The sequence below is a fragment of the Periplaneta americana genome, chromosome 12, assembly GCF_040183065.1.
Source record: "Periplaneta americana isolate PAMFEO1 chromosome 12, P.americana_PAMFEO1_priV1, whole genome shotgun sequence".
NCBI lineage: Eukaryota > Metazoa > Arthropoda > Insecta > Blattodea > Blattidae > Periplaneta > Periplaneta americana.
Window position 1 is genome coordinate 170492150 of NC_091128.1, and position 23915 is coordinate 170516064.

At 34.1% G+C, this 23915-nt stretch overlaps 1 protein-coding gene across 3 annotated transcripts in view; it reads right to left on the reverse strand.

Moving 5' to 3' along the window:
- LOC138711169 (protein FAM91A1) overlaps positions 1-23915 on the reverse strand; it is a 75368-nt gene that overhangs the window by 1804 nt on the left and 49649 nt on the right. Inside the window, exons 13-14 of one of the 3 annotated variants that reach the window (XR_011335353.1) lie at positions 5517-22650; positions 238-4085 (exon numbers count right to left, since the gene is read on the reverse strand). Coding sequence is in view for 2 of the 3 variants with exons in the window: in XM_069842523.1 (XP_069698624.1) it covers positions 22522-22650 (129 nt within the window). In the remaining variant the exon portion in view is untranslated. Of the gene's footprint in view, positions 1-237; positions 22651-23915 lie in introns of those variants that run through there. The other 2 variants (XM_069842523.1, XM_069842522.1) reach the window with 2 other exon arrangements.

Genomic DNA, 23915 nt, shown 5'->3' on the forward strand with positions numbered 1-23915 from the left:
AAGGTTAACTGGAATCCTCAACAAGAAAAGAAAAAGAAGAGAGATCGAAAAGAACTTGGAGAAGGACAGTGGAAGAAGAATCAGCAGATATAAGCAAAACATGGAAAGAGGTAAAATGCATGAACAGAACTTCTATTCATAAAACTTAAAAGTTATTCAGAATCACAGACTTATGCTGGAGCAGAAGTCTGTGTTTCATTCAACGAGTTAACATAAAACGACTACATAACATGTACATAACATTAACAAATTTTTATATTTTATATATATTATATATTACAATATTTTACACACATTTAAATTAGTACGTATATAGTTTCCATTTTCTACAACAATAGTATAAAAATAGAACTACAGTTTAATAGTTGTAACATTCATCTTTCATCATGGGAAATATGTCCAAATATGCTTGAAGGTGTTATCAATAAAGTCTACAAGATTTTCTTGGTTGCACACTTTCTTCTAGTTGTGGTAGAGAACATCAATAATGAATGCATATGGGCCCATGTTAATCAATGATTAGATGAGGCGAGTTTACTGGTGCCCACTTGTAAGATTATGTGCGAGAATTTGCTGAAAATCTGTCAACTAACACAGTAGCGCTACAGATTTAAATCCTTTCGTCAAATATTTTTATTTCGATATTTACAGACACACTAATCTTTTTCAATACAGGATTCTTTTTAAATTTCTAAAAGCTTGGCGCTTAACTTCCATAGTCTTGTTGGCTGGCTACTTTCCTAGCATCTGAGTAGTAAACTTCGCCTCATGTAATCAACATTTTAGGAAATCAGGTTACATTTTATCCTTGTTTTAATAAAAGAAGTTTTAAAAAAGTTAACCCCATACACACAGTCACCACAGTCTAGTATATACAGTCACGAAGCTCAATACTTACTAAATATGCAAACATAGACAGTTGAAATATGCATCCATATGTAGATAGTTGCTAACCACCAGGATCGCTACTATCGCCTCATCACAGACTCTTTCCCCAGCACACGATAAAATGTATTTTACTTTCGATATCGTATTCTTTTGAAAAAATTAACACCTTCCTTCCAATACTGAAATATGAAATACATAAGGTTTATATTTTATTTTCATAAAGCATATATTGTATTTTATAAACTCACCTTCCTGGATCTTTCAGAAGAAGGATAACTCTGACCTCTTTTTCTTACAATATTTATAGTACCACAAACGTCTCCTTGTCCCATATTATTATTCAAATTATTGTATTTTAGCCATTTACATTTATTACAACCGATAACGAACATTGCACAGTTTACACAACTTTTTACAACAAAGCGAATTACGCACAGTCAATGCCTTTTCAATCTAGACCAGGCCGAAATGTATGTTCGGGTTTTCTATTTCAGTGTATGGAGGTCAGTGAAATATTATAACTTTATTGCGTATCATTGCTAAGTTTTATTTAGTGTAATGTGTCCATAAGTTTCGTTTACTTCTTGTTGCATAATATGTTGCAGAAATAATTACAAAACTGTGTTATTTTAATGTGAAGAGAATTTTACGTGTTAACATAATCTGTTCGCATCAACATTTTAAGTTTGGAATGAAAGATATTTTGAGGTTCAATAAAACGAATTTATATTGTGATTTTAATTTAGCACATCTACCTTCCTTAATTGTAGACAGAAAATTTACCATACCACTCCTATGAAATTAGAGTAGGTACGATTGTGTTACTTCATGTCTTAGGTAGTAGAGAAATACAATAATTCAGTAATACAATAATTCCCTCAATTGTATTAAAATACAGACAAATAGAATGTGTCATATATGACATTATGTTTAATTATAATGTATAATTGCGAATATAGGAATATAAGTTAAATATAGTAAACATAATCTATAATATCCATATGACATAACATACATATGTAGTGGCAGGGCATTGGAGACCACTAAAATTAGACAGAAAGGGGCAACTGGTACAGTAAACATAACCTATAATTTCAACATATCTAAATATTCGTGCAGTGCAACTGAAAATTATTGAATCGTGCATAAATGAATGTACAAGAATTTCGCAATATTTAATCCAAATAAATGCAGGTATTACACATACGAACAACGTAATTTTCACACCAAAAATATTACACCTTAACTCGCAAGGAATTATGTCTGAAGTGTCTCCTAATCATTGTTAATAATTTTATTAATGCAATTACACTACATTTTAGAGAAATATGTTACTCTTTATGCATTCCAATTAATTTATATGGTTGAAACACCGCCCTTCGTGATCGGATTAAGCAAGTGACATGGTCTGCCTTACGGCCTGTATTAGATTACGATGGCAGTGACACAGTCTATTGTTCCTAGTACTCACAGCGCTCCAAGCGGCTAGCAACTATCGCGATAAATGCAAAAAATCATCCCAAGCTTCGTGACTGTATATAGTAGACTATGCAGTCACTATACCAAGCACTTTTACAAATATGATGAACTTAAAACTTCAACATTTTGAACAGACTGTATTTAAAATACAATAAACAAAGAAAATAACGTGTGTCTGAGTTATGAGTGAAATTTGTAGTGAGCAAAGATGGTATGATGGCAAGTTTTCTCGGAGTATTCCCATTTCTCCTTCCACAATTCTCTATCACTGCATGAGAAAAAGCTGAATGTCGGGAACCAGTGCACTGTAGTATGTTTGTCCAGTCCTTTAGGTGAAAACAAATGACGAAAGAAATAAACTCTGTTAACATAGTCTATTCAATTTTTATTTCAGAAGTTAACTGTGTTTAATAGGGATTTTTCTTTATCTTGTAAATTCCCTCATCAGTGTGGGTAAAATAAAAATGCAATTATTTTAGTAAGCTCATCACATGATCTGATTTCCAAATTTGATTTGAGAAAAATTTTAAGTTGATTTTTACAGTATCTTTGCTGAACTTTAGGTTAATGTTAGCACATCATTACTCATTATAGCAACAATATATTGTATTTTTGGTCCAGGGAATATACTCGTCATTTACGAAAACACTCACTCCTGCTACTTTCAAGCAATGCCGTATTGTATTTCTGGTCCAGGGAAAATACTCTTTTACGAAAACATTCGTATTTTTTTTAAGTAATAATGATACTGTGCTGAACATTGTATCCATAACAGGAACTAGCTTAATTATTGTGTAACGCCAAATATCTCCCACAGGAATGCGATTAGAAACTTGATGAAATGGTGGGCAAATTCTGTGGACTCTGATTACAAGAAAGGACGACTAATTTATGCAAGCTTCTGTAATGGTTTGAAATAATCGCTATCTAGTGACGTAATTTATTGCAAGTTTCCTTTCTGTCAACACAGGCCCTGAAAAATTAATGCAAAAAAAGTACATATATGATAAAATATTCACACTCTTCATCACATGGTTGCAGTTGGGATAAAATCAACACTTGCCTGACTTCAGAGATTCTACACAATGAAATATGTTCTATACATCTTGTTCCCAGCCAGGAACACTACAGTATGTACAGTAAGTATAGTTATATACATATTCCAGTCATACCACCTGCAAAATGCGGGGGAGGAATGAGAAATATTACAAAATACAAACCATACAGAACGAAGCTTGCACAAAAGTAAATATCACTTCAGTACAATCTGAACATCGCGATTATGTAAGTACCTATTAGTATATTCAGAATATATAAACTTTTAACTTATTAGTATATACATATTAAAACATATACCATCGATGTTGTGGTAGCATTGCATCTCTATTCAACTCTCAAGTTTACAAAACCTCTCACAAATCACAATTAAAACAGTCACAATGTTAGATTACATGAAAAACCGGTACTTACATCCTAACAGTATGCCAGCACATATGTCATTCTTATTTATTCATGTCAGAGAACTGTTCTAAGTCACTACTCTATTATATCATTACACAACTACACCATGTCCACATAGAACTTCACCTACTTTACTCTGATACCATAAAGACACTAATGATTATAGAATATTACAGTTTGGTTTATTTGATACACGATTTATGTTCCCATAAAAAGAAGTCCAGAGGTGTGACATCCGGTGAACGTGGAGGCCATATCTAAGGCCCGATGCAGACTAGCGTCATAAAGACGCGCGTCCATTGGTTGACGCTGCGTCCCTGTGTCCACCCGTCCACACGTAGCGTCATAATGACGCATATTGTTCCGACTTTTGGAATCTTTCAGAGATCCATGATGGAAGTGTACAGACGAAAACGTGCTGTTTTTGCGTATTTAGTTTACAAAAACTACTTGAAGCGCACAGAGAGGCGGTTTTGGGAACATCCATTGGTTGCCAAACGATTACTTCAAGGTACTTTTACGACAATGTTCACAGAGTTGAGAGATGATGATACAAAATTTTTCAATTATTTCCAAATGAGTATTAAATCATTTGATGAACTGGCATGTAAGATAAGTGACGTGATCAGAAGTGAAGATACTGTGATGACACTAGCAATCCCTCCCTTAGAAATGTAAATTTTAAGGCAAGTTCACTCATTCAAAGTATATTGATATTGAAAATGAAATATGTTTAGTTTGGTATTATTAGGTTATATTTTCTAAGTTTTAAGGTATAAGTTTTAAAAGTATAAAAGTGAACTTTAGGGAAGGCTTAAATAACTGACAAACAACTATATTGATTAGCTATCTAGCATTTGAATACATAATATATCACTGAAACATTACAAAAATTAATACAATTACACTGCACTTACATGAACAACAATTAGGTCTAAAGAAGTCTACAGACTCGGTGGAGTCTTCTAGTGAGTGTGCGGAAGTTGAAATGTTGCTCATCGCAGGAGAACATTGAACAGAGAGAGATTACTGCCAGGGCACACGTGGCTGGTTTTGGGAAGGAAAATGCTGCTCCTGAGGAACATTGTGCTGTGTATGGGTTGCGGTATGAATAACAGTCTCATTTTCTTGGCAAAGTCCAAAACTCCACTCCTAAAATCCAATTTTTTTTTCAACATTGAAAGTACTGACGATTGGAATCAGAGACTAAAAAAAAGACCTATCATCATTAGGTTTAGGAGCAGGAACATTAGGGATTGGAGTCTTCATGAAAGATATCATAGTATCCTCCAAATCCCTTCGTTGCTTTGCTGGACGCTCAGAGAGGAAAGGTGGGTTAGCTGAGGCATTCCTCACTTGAAACATCCCACACTTCTGGGAATTTTTTAATCGCTTCAATAAATAATTCTATGTCGATTTCGCTGTCCATACTATAGCCGATAGACGCACGTGTGAATTGAACAACAGTCAACAATGAAGTGCCAGAACGCAGCAGTCAGCGGTGACGCTGCGTTCTGGCAGAACCCGCAACTAGAAAATTAACGCTGCGTCACCGCCGTCTATCTTTACCTGACGCTGCGTCCCGGGGACCACGTGTGTATGGGTCACTTTAGAACAATGTACTTCTAAACCGAGCATCAATGGGACGCTGCATCACAGCGTCCTTTTAACGCTAGTCTGCATCGGGCCTAATATGTTCAATAAAGACATGGGGATTTTCAGAATTCCAAATGCGAGCTGTACCTGATGAGTGAAAGAAAAAACACAGAAGCTAGAAAATGTGGATTTTCGTTGATTGTATGGAGGTCTAGCATATCTGCAGCAAACAATGGGTTCGACCTGGAAACACTCTTCTTCTGATTACCATTCATTCACGCTGGGAAAGAAAATTTCAGATGTTCCTCATATATTAACCAAAACCAAATGCAATTTCAAAATAACTTGAAAAAAATACCTCTATTATTTTATTAATGTGAGGTAATTAATTCATTTATTTAAATTACGAAATAGTAGACTTAAAATTCACTTCTTTAACTAAAATATAAATAAATTTATAGAAGGCCTTGGCATGCCATTGTTGTAATAATTATAATTCTTGTATTCAGCTTCATGCCCATGGGGGTGAAGGTGAGATAGGAAAAAGAGAGACAGTACTTAGTTTACGAACCAGGGGACTTGGAGTGCTGCGAGGTGAAATGCCATCTTGTGACTGTATAACTTGGCGGCCATCTTAGAATTTTTTGTTGACGATAACGGACGATGGTGGACTTGTGAATAGATCACAGAATACCAAATAAACAGTTCTCTATGATGGTTTTGCGGGTTATCAGCTGAGCCAAGTTATTGAAATTCTCTAAGTTTTCGGCTAATAACTTCAGGGATGAAGATGGCTGCAGAGTTAGTAGCTGAAAGCTTGGAGAGTTTCAATAACTTGACTCAGCTGAAGGTCTGTGAAACCATCATACGAGAATGTTTTTATACATACAGTTTGGCACGTAATATTTTCATACATACAGCTTAGCTACCATTCCACATGGAACACTGAGATTGTCTTTCGTTTCCGCATTTTAACACGTGTTGTTCACTTCTTATTTATTTGGTGTTCTGTGTTCATGCCTGAACAAGAGAACATGAAAATGGGAATATGAGATCTGCATGTATATTTAGCTGTGAATTTTAGGTCCATTGTCCTTCAAAGTTAAATAACAATGAAGAACAAATGCCTATGAAAATTAAATGAGAGTGATATATGTGCTGGCTTACCAGTGGTATGTAAGTACCGAAAAACCAGCACCAACTTATTGTACATAATCATGGTTTCGTGTATGTGAAATTAAATGAACTAGGTACGACACTGCATTGCGTTGCTGAGCATTCACTTGCTCAGTGCATTGTCTGCCATTACCGTTTCCATAAGGACATACATATTTCAAACTTATTATTTTTCCCTTACTTGAATTTAAACAAAAACTAGTAAACTGAACGTCAGAGAGATCACTTTGGAAGCACTGACACAAAAGGTGGACCTGGCAACAAAACCGCAAAATTACATACTTAAAATAATAACTGAACTAATATTCTTTCTTATTATACTTACACACTTTTCACCTTGTAGTTGCTCAATCTTTACTTCCTATTTCCACTTGTGTTACAATACAATATAGTGTAAGCGAAAATAGGAATGTCAGAAGAAAGAAAATCGTTGTTTATATGGATAGCAATGCTGGGATGTTTCTACTGAGAATGTAAAATTATTCACTCAAGAAAATCTGCCAATGGAATTTTTCTGGTGACAATACTGTATTTATAAATGAAGGCGTAGTGAGTACACTGCTACGAAAGTATCAATGTTATACATGATTATCTGTTGAAATTTATATCTTTTATATTCATGTTTTGACAAGAAATATCGGTACATGAAATAAATAAAATATTGCTTGAATAGTTTTTGTTTTATTGTTTTGTATTTCGTTACTTCTTCTCATTAGAGATATTGTTTTTTTATTAATATTTTTATTGTATTTTCAATTCGTGTAAATATTTTTGGTGTTGCATAAATTCTCCATTTCCTTATTACTTTTCTTCCTCTGTTTATGTGAAGATCTACAGAGTGCATTTTCAATGTCTAAATAGCTACATTAGATTATCCTTTAATATGATTTGCTTGTATGTTGTAGGTGGTCTGTTCATAGAGAATGTGAGTTGTAACTCATTCAGGTAATCCTTAAATTGGAAGAACTCTGTCTCTTACACTTTATTTCTTAAACCACGTCAGGTTGTAAAGAAAACAGTTAACATAATGTCCATATTATATTTGTTGCAAGTTATATCATTCTGTTATTATCTTAAATTTATTTCGGAATATGTATGATAAGACTTTCTTGTGTTAAATTCTAACGTACCGTACTTTGTTTACATGTTTCGACCTATTTATGGGTCATCCTCAGAACTGGTCGTTGTTGGTCTTGGCACCTCTTGTTTTATTTCCTGTGAGGGTGTGTTCGTGTGGTATAGTGTAGAGTCAAAGACAGTGTGTGTTCTGAAATTGAGTTGTGTGTTGAGAATTTCGTTGGGGTGTGTTTTCGTGTGTCTGTATATTTCATATTGTTCTAGTGTGTTTAGTTTCTGGCTTTTTGGTTGGATGTGTAGTATTTCCATATCTGAGTTGATGTCTCTGTGGATGTGGTTAGCATTTGTGATGTGTTCTGCATATGTGGAGGTGTTTTGTAATTTTGTTATGGCTGTGATGTGTTTTTTGTAACGTGTTTGAAATGATCTGCCTGTCTGTCCTATGTAGAAGTTGTTGCAGATGTTACATTTGAATTTGTATACGCCTGTGTGGTTGTATTTGTTTGTTTGTGTGTTGAGATGTTTTTGTAGGGATGTTAATTTCTTGAATGAGGTTGCAATTTTGTGTGTGTTTTTGTTTTCGTATGTTAGTGTGATGTATTTTTTATGTTCTTGTGTTTGTGTTGTATTCTTATGTTTTTTTGTGATTATGTTTTGTCTTACATATTATGTTGTCTATTATGTTAGGGTTGTATCCGTTTTCTTGTGCTATGTATTTGATTGTGTTTAGCTCTTCGTTGTAATCCTGTTGGTTCATTGGTATGTTGAGTAGTCTGTGTACCAATGTTCGGAATGCAGCTTGTTTGTGTTGTGTTGGGTGGTTGGATGTGTTGTGTATGTGTGTTGTTGTGGGTTTTCTGTATACTTTGAATGTGTGTTTGTTGTCTACTTTTGTTATTGTGATGTCTAGAAAATTTATGGATTAAATTTATATTCTACCAATTTTTTTTCTGTTACTGTATTAAAATTGTAGCATAAATTAAAATATTGCATCCTATACGAAACTTTGTCAATTTAAGGATTAAGCTCAACACAACAAATAAAGACGCCAAGAGAGGATCTTTTCCATAGCATTTGTACTCGATAAACTGTGTCTTGAAATGAATACTGAAGATTCGGAGTCGTAATTTAATTCTAAATGTCACTAAAACGAATAAATCCTTCACGTTTGCACCTATATTACTTTAACATCTGGTTTCACTATTTACAATTACTTATATTATAAAGCACACTGGTTACAATTCCTTGTGACAATGAAAAATATTCCCTTAGCTGCCTGTTAAGTTCGTGGGCTGAGTCTGCATACAGTGGTCCGAGACACAATTACACAGCTCACTTTCTCTGAACAATCATATCCATTTAATCGAGCTCTTGTCCTTCAACGCCCCACCAAAAAAAAATTAATAAATAAAATACGAGTTAAACTTTAGCATAGCAACATATGAATTAGTTATTTACATGGCTGATCATAACTATTTTACAACTGAGCAAAGAATAAAAATGGTGGCTGGGTGCATGGGATTTTCATTGACGTTTTAAAAAAGAAGTTCAACTTAAGTTATGAGAAGATACTGCCTATCTCGACAAGGTTCATTCCATGAGGTTGGGTGCATATTACTACAAAACTCTTACAGATGTCTAAACAAAATTTTCAGGGAATGTTTTTACAAGCTTAATCTTTAATAATACCTACTACAAATCGAAGAATATTAGCAGGTATTGTGATATAATTTTGTTTTTAAATTCCACAATTTTTTGGGCTACAATTTAATATCAATATATATATTTTTTTAATACTTCCATGAATCTCACCTATCACCTTTACTTTTTAACTTCGCTCTAGAATATGCCATTAGGAAAGTTCAGGATAACAGGCAGGGTTTGGAATTTAATGGGTTACATCAGCTTCTTGTCTATGCGGATGACGTGAATATGTTAGGAGAAAATACACAAACGATTAGGGAAAACACGGAAATTTTACTTGAAGCAAGTAAAGCGATCGGTTTGGAAGTAAATCCCAAAAAGACAAAGTATATGGTTATGTCTCGTGACCAGAATATTGTACGAAATGGAAATATAAAAATTGGAGATTTATCCTTCGAAGAGGTGGAAAAATTCAAATATCTTGGAGCAACAGTAACAAATATAAATGACACTCGGGAGGAAATTAAACGCAGAATAAATATGGGAAATGTGTGTTATTATTCGGTTGAGAAGCTCTTATCATCCAGTCTGCTGTCCAAAAATCTGAAAGTTAGAATTTATAAAACAGTTATATTACCGGTTGTTCTGTATGGTTGTGAAACTTGGACTCTCACTCTGAGAGAGGAACATAGGTTCAGGGTGTTTGAGAATAAGGTGCTTAGGAAAATATTTGGGGCTAAGCGGGATGAAGTTACAGGAGACTGGAGAAAGTTACACAACACAGAACTGCACGCATTGTATTCTTCACCTGACATAATTAGGAACATTAAATCCAGACGTTTGAGATGGGCAGGGCATGTAGCACGTATGGGCGAATCCAGAAATACATATAGAGTGTTAGTTGGGAGACCGGAGGGAAAAAGACCTTTAGGGAGGCCGAGACGTAGATGGGAGGATAATATTAAAATGGATTTGAGGGAGGTGGGGTATGATGACAGAGACTGGATTAATCTTGCACAGGATAGGGACCGATGGCGGGCTTATGTGAGGGCGGCAATGAACCTTCGGGTTCCTTAAAAGCCATTTGTAAGTAAGTAAGTATGAATCTCACAGCAAAAGCCATAGCTATTTTTAGTCTTTTAGGTCTGGTTAATGCAGAAAAAATTTTTTTTTCAATTATTTTGGATGAACAGTAAAAAAAAAAAAAAAAAAAAAAAAAAAAAAAAGGAACTAGAATAATTTTTATTTTCAGTTTTACATTTTTCTTTATTCTGAAGCTTTCCCCCCCCCCCCCCAAAAAAATTATATCTCAACTCCTTCACTTCCACCCTGTATATAGCAAAACCTTCTACATTCTATTTGAAGGGTTTGCGGGAAAAAGATAAATGTCACATTTCTGTTGAGGATTAGATAATGATCTAATTTGAGTCTATAACTGCAAGATGTATTGCTGTTTCTATAGAAAATAAAGGACAGAATTACTGTATTCGTGGTGATAATTCTCCTTTTTACAGTTTTCATAAGAACAACATTAAATTTCATAGTGATCCATTGAATTAGATAATGACATCAACCTTAACAGAATTGTGACATTCATCGTTTTTCCCGCAAACTCTTCATTTATTAATTTTTTTACACTGTATGAACTACTGAGTTATTTAGCATCAATGGAATTGGTGATAGTGAGAGAGATGGTATTTGGCAAAATGAGGCTAAAGATTCGTCATACATTATCTGACATTCGCGCTCGGAAAAACCAAACTAGGTAATCTAGCCCAAGCGGGAATCAAAACCATGCCTGATCAGCTTGCAAACGTGCTACAGCCTGAGCTACACTGGTGGCCCCCACATTCTATTATTATGGTCCCGAAACATATACCTCACAATACGTATGTACATAGGTTGGATAAAAAGTAATGGCAATACTGCTGTAAATTGACGATGGTGCGTTCGAGAGCTGCCAGCTGTGCGGACATGAATAAGGACTGTTAGATGAGTTAGTGCAGCCAGCGGCGACAGTACTCTGTCAATCTACTGCAGTGTGTAGAACGTTGACTTTCATAGGGATAGTGCGAGTGCCCTAAGACAATCCTTACAAAACTAGAGCAACGTTCCTGGATCAAAATTGAAATGGCACGAGGTCGTAGTGCACAAGAATGTTTTCAGGGACTGCGTGAAGCATGTGGCGATGCAGCGTTGCCATATCGCACGATGGCACGATGGGTTAAAGCGTTTCGGGAAGGCCTTGTTGGAAGTGCTGTGAAGGTGATGTTCATTGTGGCGTATGACATTGATGGGGTAATACTGCACCATGCTGTACCTCCAAGGCAGACGGTAAACACGGACTACTACTGCAGGTTCCTGCAGCACCACCTTCGTCCAGCCCTCAGGAGAAATCGACGACGCTTGGGGGTACAGAACCCCATCATTCTTCATGATAATGCAAGGAGTCACACCGCTGCTGCTGTCAAGGATCTCTTGCGCCGCTGGCAATGGGAGATTCTGGAACATCCTCTGTACTCACCTGATATGAGTCCATGCGATTACGATCTCTTCACCAAAGTGGAAGAACCACTGCGAGGGACCCGGTACAATACCAGAGATGAACTTATCCGTGCTTTAGGGCGGTCAATACGGAACATCAACAAAGATAGACGCGCTGATGTGTACAATGCCTTCCAAACATTTGGCAAAAGGTGATAAATAAGGGGGGCGACTATATTTAAGATACGTAAATGTTGTACCCTTGTGAAAAAAGCCATGTCAGAAATATCGAACTGTTGCCATTACTTTTTATCCAACCCATGTATATCCCTTGTTTTTGTTTTTGAACATTTCGTCATTTAGCCACATTTATTACGCACATTTGTTACTGTAGGGTCTTCCAATGTGCTGTGTTTCAATATAAGACGCGTTATGTCCTTGTTGGCATTGCAACTTAATGAAAATTGCGTGCTTGTCGTTTCTCATAAAATAATTACTATGATATGTCGTGACATTCTGTAACGATCATTTAATTCTGAGAAATTCAGTAAAGCTACCCAATATCACGGCAATGTCACTATTTGATTATAAACCACAAAAGTTGCAAGTTGTATATAGCTGTATAGGATAATTGTATCCTGCTACAAGAATCTGTTTCGGAAAAAGAGAAGAGAACATAATGTACTTGGGTACCAACCTTCACAAAACATTCTAAATTAAAGACATGTATAATTCAATATTTATATGAACTTAAGACTATCAGTTCCTTCTGATTATCCTTTCATCTATATCAGAATTTCGTGTAATAAATTTCCTTTTGTAGTTTGTAGTTTTAGGAACAAGTTTATGCATAAGGTTATGGTGTACTTCTTTCACTAATCCTTAATTTTACGAATCTAATTTTCATTCAAGTCTTGTTTGCAGTAAGACGTGAAACATTTGCTCTGTAAATTTAATCGTATTTTTTGGGATATGCAATGACTCAAGTATGTTACCATTGCCTTTTGGAGCTGTTCTCTTGTTTGCTGCATGTTTTGTCTTGCCAAATGTTTAGAAATACTTTATTACCTTTTTTGTGATTAATACGTGTTAATACCATATCATCTCTCCTAATAATATATCTACCTGGACAAATTTCTAAGACTAACATCGATGCATATCATTTCAAGTATTTGGTGAGATGCAACAACCCTGGAAGGGTCTCTTCGTAGTATATAAACATCTAGATAAACGTGCTTCCATTTTGATCTGGCATCTATTCTTTGAATATATTATCAAATTATCTTATCACACCTCGTTCCAGAATATTCCATAATGTAGCCTTTTGCTTGCTATCATATGATTTTCTTTATCAATAAACAGCATTCCTATTGGTTTTGAATTGTCCATGTCCACCTTTATCCAATTTCACAACCATTCTATAATTCGACTAAAGCTAAATTACTCACAGCAGGTAAACAGATCATAACGGTTTCCACAGTGAGGCTGTTTAAAGTGTTAGTGAAGGTTTGTCATTTGTTCCAGCGACTGTCTTCACATCATCTTTGACATGACATATAGAGAGAAATCCTGTTTCAAGAAACAAAGCAGCAACGTAGTTTAATTTCAGAAGTAGTATTGTGTTGAGTTGTTGTTTACATTTAAAGTTAATGTCTCAAGAGGTTCATTTGTTGAATTAAATAACCATAGGGTTACATTATACTTCACGTTTGATCATCTGCTTGCTCGACAAACACAGCAAAAACTATCAAATTCACATTAAACATCTATTCATATAAAAACAGAAAAAAGTATGGGGGTAGAATAAAAAAAGAGAGAATGACATAATAGATAGAAAAAGTGGAAACATTTGACTGCATTTATAAATTGTATTGTTTAAGTAGATTATATGTATGAGTTTTTGGATTTTCACGGTGACTATGATTGGAATTGGGCTTTTGGGTAAATGCACTGTGTCCTGAAACTTGATATTTCCAATGTTTTGGAACTATGTACAGGTTCCATCATCAGAATAAGACCAGAGAGGTCACTTTCTCTGCTAGATTTGTTATATCAGGCTAATCCAGACGACTGAGCAAAGGTTCTTGAATTGAACGAGGAGAAGTGGGAGGAGAAATTTAAAAGGTATGCAAAACACGTCCTCGCAAAGGATTTGGGGCTCAAAGAAACAGAATATGTGAGCTCCAAGCCTGTTGGCCACTTGTCTCACTCCGGATTACGCTGCTCCACTGAAGAAGATCTAGAAAATTTTTAAGGGGAAAAGCCGAACCCTAATTGGCTATTGTTTATATAGGAAACTAACTGCTGAAGTCAAATGAGAAACTCGGAAAAACATGAACAGATATTATAATACACGAACATGTGAAACAGAACTATAAATAACTGAAATAATTTATTTATAATTTATTGCTTGTGATTACAATGATAAACACAGCAAACATTACATTACAGTAGACTACTATGTTGTGCAGTGTTGTCCAATTGTGCAATTAAAAATTCTTCGGGCGAAATTTTGTCACAAACATTCGAGCCCTAGGGGTTCATTTCACTTTCCTTCCTCCTCTTTCTACTTTTCTGTTCCTAGTGCTGACCTGCTATGGCACTAAAATCGTCCTCCAGTGGCTTAAGGAGGGAAAGCTGGTGATCAACAAGATCTCCCAGCTAGGTCCAATGGACCCGTCGACCAACAGCAGGTGTGGTCCTCCAGACATTCTGGGGGTTGTGTGTGAATGAAGTAGCCACCAAAACGTTAAAATATGTGTTCACTTAAATCGGCTACAACTTGCCATTTTCACTCCAATAAGAGGTCAAATGACTTTATTGTCAAACGCCTGGCATTAGAAAACAACAACAACAATATTTTCGCCTCCATTTTCATCCAGAATTCACAAAATGTAGCCCATGTGCGCGGAGTTAGGGGCATTCTGTATAAGAAATCAGGAACTCCAAGAACAATACCACAAACGTCATGTGATCAGTGTTACTGTCTAATATTTAAATAATTTAGATTCCGTATTTTTATTAATGTTTTATTTCGACATCAGTGATTATAATTATGTTACGAATTCACTGCAGGATGTGTAGACACAAGCAAGAGGAAGATTTGCCTCAAGAACAAATGACAAACCTTGACTATCACTTTTGTATATACCTTAACAGCAGCCCAACAAATCTGGATATCAGATAAGATTTTTCACTTTCTTGAAGATATAGTACATTGAAAAGTGTGCCGCATAATGATAGTTCGCGATATATTTTTGCATTTAGCACCAAATTTCATCTGGTACTTATAAACCATACCAAAATCAATGTTATATAAAAGCAGTTAAAGCAAATTCTGGTAATTCTGACAGCTCATCTGAATGTTAGTGATCATTTCCTTTGAAAATATACACAGGTTTTTTCAGAAGTAATAGGCCTACATAATTGCAATTAAAATTGAATGAGGGGATTCTGAATAAAAAGTTCAGGTATGTCAAACCTTATATTTAATAAACAATACTTTTTAAGGAAATAAAATATATTTTATGTGAGCATATCCCAATAGTATGTTGTAAGTTGGGCTGATATATCAGCTTCTATCTTCTTAATTGCTGTGCATCTCATTAGATGGTTTTTATTCATTACAGATTTTGAATCTTTACAAAGGGTGTACTGGTGTGATAAATATATGTTCATCCTATGTAAATGAGCAGCTAAAAGTCATGGCCAGTTGTTAGTAGAAAGATTTCAACTGATTTATTTCTTGGTAAATCTGAGATGATGCTAGAGTCTTTTAGTATAACGTTCCAGTCTTTATCTTTACTGTTATCATGAAGTTTTTCTTTGAATTTTGACTGAAATATATGAGGTGCTCAGAGCACAAATGACCCAACCCACAAAATTATATTTCTAATTTACTCTTTGTAACAGTGCGCGAAATGCAATATACGAACGAAAATTGTAATGAAATCTCATGGAAAAACTGGGAATGATGATTAGGCCGACTTATTTGAAGAGAACAATATGAGGAGCTCTTTAAAGCAACAAACTCAATATGCAAATTTTGTGAGTTAGGCCATTTGTGCGCTGAGAGCCGCATATAGTTGATCCTTAATTTTAAATTATGAAAGGAAACATCTGTTAGAGAGCTCTGTTTAATTTTTGTTTCTTTCTTTGCCAAGGTGTCTGCTACCTCATTTCCTTTCAATGGGAAGGTATCCATTGAAATATTTTTTGTAGATTTTGGATAATTTTAATACGATCCTGAATTTCATTAATTTTGATATTTGTAGTCTGAATTGATGTATTCCTTGTAGGGTTGATTTAGCGTCGCTCAAAACCACCACCATGTTAAATAGTAATATGCGTTACAAGAGCGGTATGTTGAAGTTTTCATGTTCGAGGAAAAGTTTGAAAAAGCGAAACGTAGTACATTATTTTGTGCGAAGATCGTTTATTATATACCTGAAAGAGGAATTTCTAATTAGTTGCAATGAAATCTCCATCTTGGTTTCTATTCAATGACGGCAAATTTGCAAAACAAAAACATCTATCTTCAACATTGTTGCTTTAAAATGTTTTCTGTGTTTACTATACTCCAGCAGGCCGTGATATACGTCTGTCTTTTTTTTTCCCCCAGTCTATAAATGCGAACTTAAAACAAACGGTAAGGTTATGTAATGAGTCTGGAATCTTGTTGATTTTTTCACGGCTTCCTTAATGTTACTTGCATCACGAATGCAGTAACTTTAGTGGAGTTGTAGAGTTTACTTAATTTTTGCAAATATTTAAAAAATAATAATTAACAGTGCAATTTAGGTGAAATTGCAGTGGTAAGTTTCCAATTTATAATGATTACTATATTGAACGTCTTTAAAAATAATATGTTAAAAGCCTAAAGCAGTAAAATCAATATGTCACTTAAGAGGCAAGAAGAGGGAAATTGTTATGTGTGTTAGATTGGGAATACTGAATGTGGAATTTTAGACTTTCCGCGGATTGGTTTTGTGCGGAAACCAAGCAAATACGCACGATCTCGCACAAAAATTTTATGTGACTGGGAAGTTGCCTTCTTATTGATTCCACTTCAGCATCAAAATATGTGTTCCACTTTCCAAGAGATATATAGAAACTAAACAATTTACTGTAAATTCCAGCACTTGCATTTCCATTTTTGCCTGTAAGTGATCCATCTGTGTAAATATGAATCCATTCTCTTTCAGGGTATCTTGTTTGAACAGTCTCCAAAGCTACTACTTTTTTTTTAATACAGCTGGGTTTGCATCTCGTTTACAGGGATATTTTGTGTTAATTCAAATTCAACTCTAGCTGTAGTACAATGTGATAGTGGATGATTTGGAAATGGGAGTTTTTCTAATTTATTTAGAAGTTCTAAATCATATTTCTTTTAAAGTTTTTTAACTTTTTGGAAAAAGCCTTCCTGGGATTCGAGATAATGTTTTTTTTTTATCCTGATAAGATCTCCAGTAGTCATTGTTTGAAAGTCTCATTAGTTTTTCAAACAGTATGGTACTTTGTTTTTCTATTTCTTATGTAATTGGGGATATTTTTGGTACCTATCTGCATAGCTGTTATTGGAGTTATTAATCTTAAAGACTGATTCTGCACTATTTCTAAGTCTTGTAGTCTTGCCAATGTTTTAATAAGCCCTTCGCTTGGTAACAATATTAAGGTTTAATGAATGTTCTAGGTCTATATGTAGTGTTTAAGGTTTTAGTTGAACATCCCAGTTTACTTTCTGCATGTCATAATCTGTTGTTCCTCACAGATCTGAACAGGGTGATTGCTACAAACTCTTAGGGATGATACAGAAGATCATTATGAACAACTTTCATATGGGCACCACTCCATAGTGCCATTTAAAAACGTTTTCGATGACGTTATAATTTGCACAACAATAGCTGCAAAAATCTTTTGTTTCTATAAAAATATCCCTTTTTAAATATAAGCTTTGATGTATCAGAGCTTTTTGTACAAAATTCCCACATTCAATTTTAATTGCAATTGAATCACTCCATGCAGAAAGGGCTTCAGTCACAAATTTTGAAAAAAACGAGATATCGATGGAAATCATACCTTTATGGATGGTTCCATCAGCCTGTGCAGAAAGATTGGAAAGACAGAAACTGAAGCGTCAGGCTCAGAGTTCTATGCAGAAAGGAATACAAAGTACAGACTGTTTTCCTTAGTTTTCTCAAAACCAGGTCTAATGGACTGAAGCCCTTCCTGCATGGAGCGATTTAATTATGTATTACTTTTGAACACCCCTGTATTCCGCAAATGAAATAACACTCCCTTAGAACTCTCAATAACATATGATGAACAAATAGCCTACGGTTTTGTCATTGCCAATAATATTCTTACGCAGAAATATGTGGTGTGAAGTTTATTATTTAAAAAATGGGACTCGACATATTTAGACACATTTTTCTCAGTATAGTTAATTTCTTTTGTAGATCTTGAACATTCACCACATGTTGCTGTGTTTCTCTGGCTATGTTTACCAAGATATTTTCAAATAAAACTCCGTTTTCTTACATGTTATATACTCACGATATCCCCCACCTTGCTTCTATTTGTCTCATTTAAAGCACATTTCATTTATGACCTTCTTCAGCACCACACAATGAACAGTCTATTATCTGAATGTCTACCACACACTCTACCTCCAAATAAGATTAATAGGGCAGCTGAGTAGTTCAATCAAAGAGTGAACTAATTCTCAAAACAATTCCTACAGTTTCGTTAATAAAACAAGACAATGAAACATGCCTTTTTAGAATCGCATGATGTTTCAGTACCTTCTATATGCCACAAATGTCCTAATATGAAAAAAAAAATGCATAATCAATAACGAAAATAATCACTTCCTATCTGAAACAGTCACTTAGTTGAATTTGATTCACAGGGAGAGTTCTACTTAAGTTCCCCTTCACACACAAACATCACCTTTCACAATGACTTCCACTTTCACGTGAACAGAAAAGTAATAGAACCACTACCAATACTGACTTTCCTGCCTCATTTCCAGTACCTGTGATGCTCTGAAAGTCTCTCACATGATTGGCATTTATTTTTTGTTAATAGTTACGTCACACCAGCATCGGTTAAATGTCTTTAATTAAGACCAATGCCTTATTACCCAAAATAATTGATAGTCATTCTAGAAATGTTATAAAAACACCCATTTAAGGCACAAAACCTTGCCAGAAACGCAAGGCTTTTTTTTTTTTTATATCTATAGATTTATTCATAAAACAAAACCCTGAGTATAAAATGTATGAATTATGAATATTTGCACACAAGATTTTCAGTCCCGAACAATTAAAATAAATAATGCAATGTATGTCACACATACTTTCTCATTATATACAAAACAGTAATTTCGAAGTGTTGTTGTTTAGTCAACTGCGCGAAGACAGGTTTGAACCTCATAAGTGACACCAAATAAAGCATCGCTCATGAGGCAACTAAGCCAAGAGATAAAGGGGTAGGGTGGCCAGTTCCTTTCTCCCTCCATTGTACAGACGTGGACAAATTATTAACAAAATTGACGATTTTTATGATAATTCTGTTTACAAAATTTGACTTTTCAATTTACACTACAGTTGACAATTTTGGATATTTCCATCATTACAGTAGACAGAAATATGCAAAAATGTCAATTGTAGTTTAAATTGAAGAGTCAAGTTTTGTAAAAATATATAATAAAAATCTTCAATTTTGCTAATAATTTGTAAATTAGCAAACATGTCAACTGCATTGAAGAGTCAAATTTTGTAAAAATATGAAACAAAAATCTTCAGTTTTCCTAATAATTTGGAAAAATCCAAAATGTCAACTGTAGTCCAAATTGAAGAATCGAATTTTGTAAAAGTATATAATAAAAACCTTCAGGTTTGCTAATAATTTGTAAATATGCAAAAATATCAAATGCAGTCCAAATTGAGGAGTTCAATTTTGAAAAGTATACTATACAAATTTTCAATTTTACTAATAATTTGGAAATACACAAAATGTCAACTGTAGTCTAAATTGAAGAATTATATTTTATAAAAATATATAATAAAAATCTTCAATTTTGCTAATAATTTGTCCACGTCTGTATACATCGCTGACTAGTAACATATTACACCAACCAGATTTCAAATGTATACAACCAATAATTTGTTCTTCCTCTGACACATATCGTCAAGTGAGGTGTAATACATGGTAATAGAGTAGATGATTGTTGATGCATGCAAATATTTATTGAAGGCAATCGGATAATGTGACAATTCTTTTAAACATTTTGAATGGGTAATTTTACATGAATTTGTGTCAATCTACATAACTGGCTTCATATGAGTGAACAATGTAAGTCAAGTACCCGCCATTAGCATAAAAAAGTAAATAATAATAATAATAATAATAATAATAATAATAATAATAATAACAACAATAATACCATATTTGTTGGTGTATAAGATGCACCCCTTTTTTGTACACATATTTTAGGAAAACCACTTTATCACTTAATAAATTTACTGTAACTCAAACAGAAAGTAATAAACAGATGTACTTTCAAGAAATACAGTAACTAGGTAAATCTAACTACAAAGAGTACCATTGTAGTCATTTTGCAGTTCCACTTCGTAGGCTATGTTTACTATGAGTTGATTTTTTTATATCCTCTTCCTGATTCCGCCAAATTCTTATCATTTTTTTCAGTTGGGGGTGGCCCAAAATGCCTTTCTGCAGCCTTGTTACCATCTTCCTTAGTATATGCAATCACATGTCTAGCTTGTATGCAACAGTGTACCAATGCAGACATTTTCCAGCCATAATTTTCAAAGAAATGAAAGACGATTAACAGTACAAATTTATCAGCAATCACAACAATCGTGACAAAAATGAGGAAGTTTAAATGAACAGGACATGGGCACGAACAAAATATGCTAAATTGTTATTGACACTGGTAATGTTCAAAATGCGTATCTGACAAAATATCGAAACCAATTGTTTTGCAGCAACACAATCCTTGGACTGTAGTTTATATAATGAGAAAGTAAAACATGACAAACACAATGCTGGGAACTGGAATAAATATATGATTTTTAAACTTAATTTGTACTAATGTTACAACACATTTACAATGAAACTGTGTGCGACGAAATTAATTCAGGGTAACGAAGTCTTATGACTTAAAAACATCAATATTTATGTTGTAAATGTCCGAAAGATGGGAGAAAAGTTTATTTTACGGAATCTTTCTTTATTTAGAAGTTTTTTCAAGTTCATGATGAACTTTATATCTATTTTGGTGTATTGTCCTCCATAGATAATTTGGAAATAAAAGTATATTTCCATAAACTACAGAATAATTTTATCAAAGCTAGTGAAGTGAAGTGATTATATATATATACTGTATATATATATATATATATATATATATGACAATTCTTACTTCATAATTAACAGGTATATAGAGAAAAGTATAGTTGATAATTTCAGAGTTTCATGTGGTGTCGTGGTTGTAGAAAGACCCATTGGTTCCGAATTACACATTGGCTCCATTATCAAATCATCAGGAAAGACCTGGTAAGGGACCTAGACTTCGGGAAAAGCTTTTGTTAAACAGATTTAACAGGTATATTTTACACAAAAGTGTTCGACTTCAGCCTGGTTGACGGTAACTGTGATATTTAATACAGCCCAGTGTGTTATAAAAGTTCCAAGCATTGATTAGAAATCATTCTATGTTCTGAACATTGTAGCCTTAATGTTGTTGGTATGCACAGACCATACTTCCCCCCCCCCATTTATGCTTGTACCATTTTTTTCAGTCCCTTTTGAAAAGTGTAAAAGAGGGGTTCGACTGTATTCAGAATGGGAATTACCAAGGCCATGTTAACACGATGTCAGTTGTGCTGAGAGTATCTCCATTTCCTAGCCTTCTGTAATAAAATAGGAAATTGCTTGAAATGTATTGTATTTTGAACAGTGTGAACACAGGAGGGAAACATTTCATGCCACAAGGTACTGGAAAGTTCTCCAACACAAAACCAACAGGCATCTAGTTTAATATTGAATCGTAAGTTCTATTTATATTTCCATTCACATCAAAGCATTAAATAGAAAATAGGCCTCAATATCTCCTCCTTCAACGTGCTTTGTGCATTGCATGTACTCGAAGGAGCGTCACGTGCTCTATGATCTTAACTCTCATAACCTCAACCTATTGAAGACTTCAAGTCAAGGCAACAGATGACTCAATGCTTTTATATTAGCCTACTCCATTCTAGACCATTCTATTCTATGAATAGATGTACCAAAGTTACATGTGAATATAATACATGACCTTACCAAAAATGTATTACACTGTAGTAGGAATGTGAATTAAAAAAAAAAGAAAAAAGTAAATTTGTGGATACAAAGAGTAAAGTCAAATAATTTTTCGTAAATTTATAAATATCTGAAATTTATGAAAATATATTTCAATTATTTTTGTAATTATATCTTACATTTAGGTATTTAAAGGAAAAGGAATGTGTGCACGCCTTTCTACAGCATAAAGTCTTCCATCTTCAGGCATAAAACCGTGGATATGGTTGAGATTAAGAGAACTAAGATGCTGGAACATATATGCACATTCCAAGTGAAACTTGAGCATTGACGGTCACGAGCCGCCTCGTCCTTTCTCTCTGGGATATGGAAAGATTTGTATTAGTTACCCTACTTGCCGTCCCAGTACTGCAACTTCCCTTCACTGAATTTTAAACTCCGCGTGGGAAGGGCCACAGATGGAAAGCTTGCACGTTTGTTCGATGTAGCATTGCTTTCTTCAGGAAGTACAGGAAGGTCCTGAAATAATAATAATAATAATAATAATAATAATAATAATAATAATAATAATAATAATAATAATAATAATGATTTATTTAACCTGGCAGAGTTAAGGCCATACAACCTTCTCTAACACTCAACCAGGAGTAAAACTGCGTTAAAAAAAACACTACAAATTTACAAAGTACACTACAATTTTACACACAAAACTGAATAAGATAATAATAATAATAAAATGTAAACAACAAGTAAGTAGAAATCAGACATAATATATAACATACAGAAAGAAAGGAAAAAAGCATAATGAAATGTGAACAGCAGGTCAAAATAAATGAGACATACAAAGTATAAAAAATAAGACAATTATTGATGATGATGATAATAATAATAATAATAATAATGATAAAAAATAAGAATAGTAAAAATAATAATAATAATAATAATAATAATATTAATAATAATAATAATAGAATAGTGCAGTACAAGGCATACAATGAATACAATATTTTTAAGTACACACAATAAGGAAAATTATGATTATATGTAGCTCAACTTATCACATTATAGATATACCATTATCGGAAAATACGAAAACAAAAATATAAAATAAGTTAAATATCACTAGAACAGAAAAAAAAATGTGAATACGTGGAAACATGCAATACAACACTTGCCATAATAGTAAGTTAGTTTGGCAATTCATCATAAGATAATTTTCTAACTTGGATTTGAAAAATTTCAATGTTCGGCAGCCCATGACTTCAGACGGCAGAGAGTTCCAGTGACGAGAGGTAGCAACAGTGAAAGATGAGGAATACAGAGATGATGTATGAAGTGGAATTTCTATTATTATTATTATTATTATTATTATTATCATCATCATCATCATCATCAAATAATTTCATATATGAGTGTCATCAATATCTACAACCACAACGAAATTGCAGTAAAAACTCAAAACTACGTATCTAACTGGATTCCCATTAATGACGTCATCCCAAGGCCGAGCAAGAGGAGAGGGGAATGAAGACTGTCAACTGGTGAAGAGTCAAGAGATGGCCGGGAATGAAGATAAAGGAAATGATGAGATAGGTCGAATAGGAAGAGAAGCACTGACAATGAAAAGCAAACAGAGAGTGTGAAGCGAAGATGTAATAGGACAGAAAAACCAACCTACTTCAAGAAAATGATGTGTAAGTGGGGGAAAAAGTGGCAAGTGAAAAGAAAAAACGAAAAAGAGTGAGAAGATCATAATGTTACGAAGGTTATGAAGTATAGTGTAA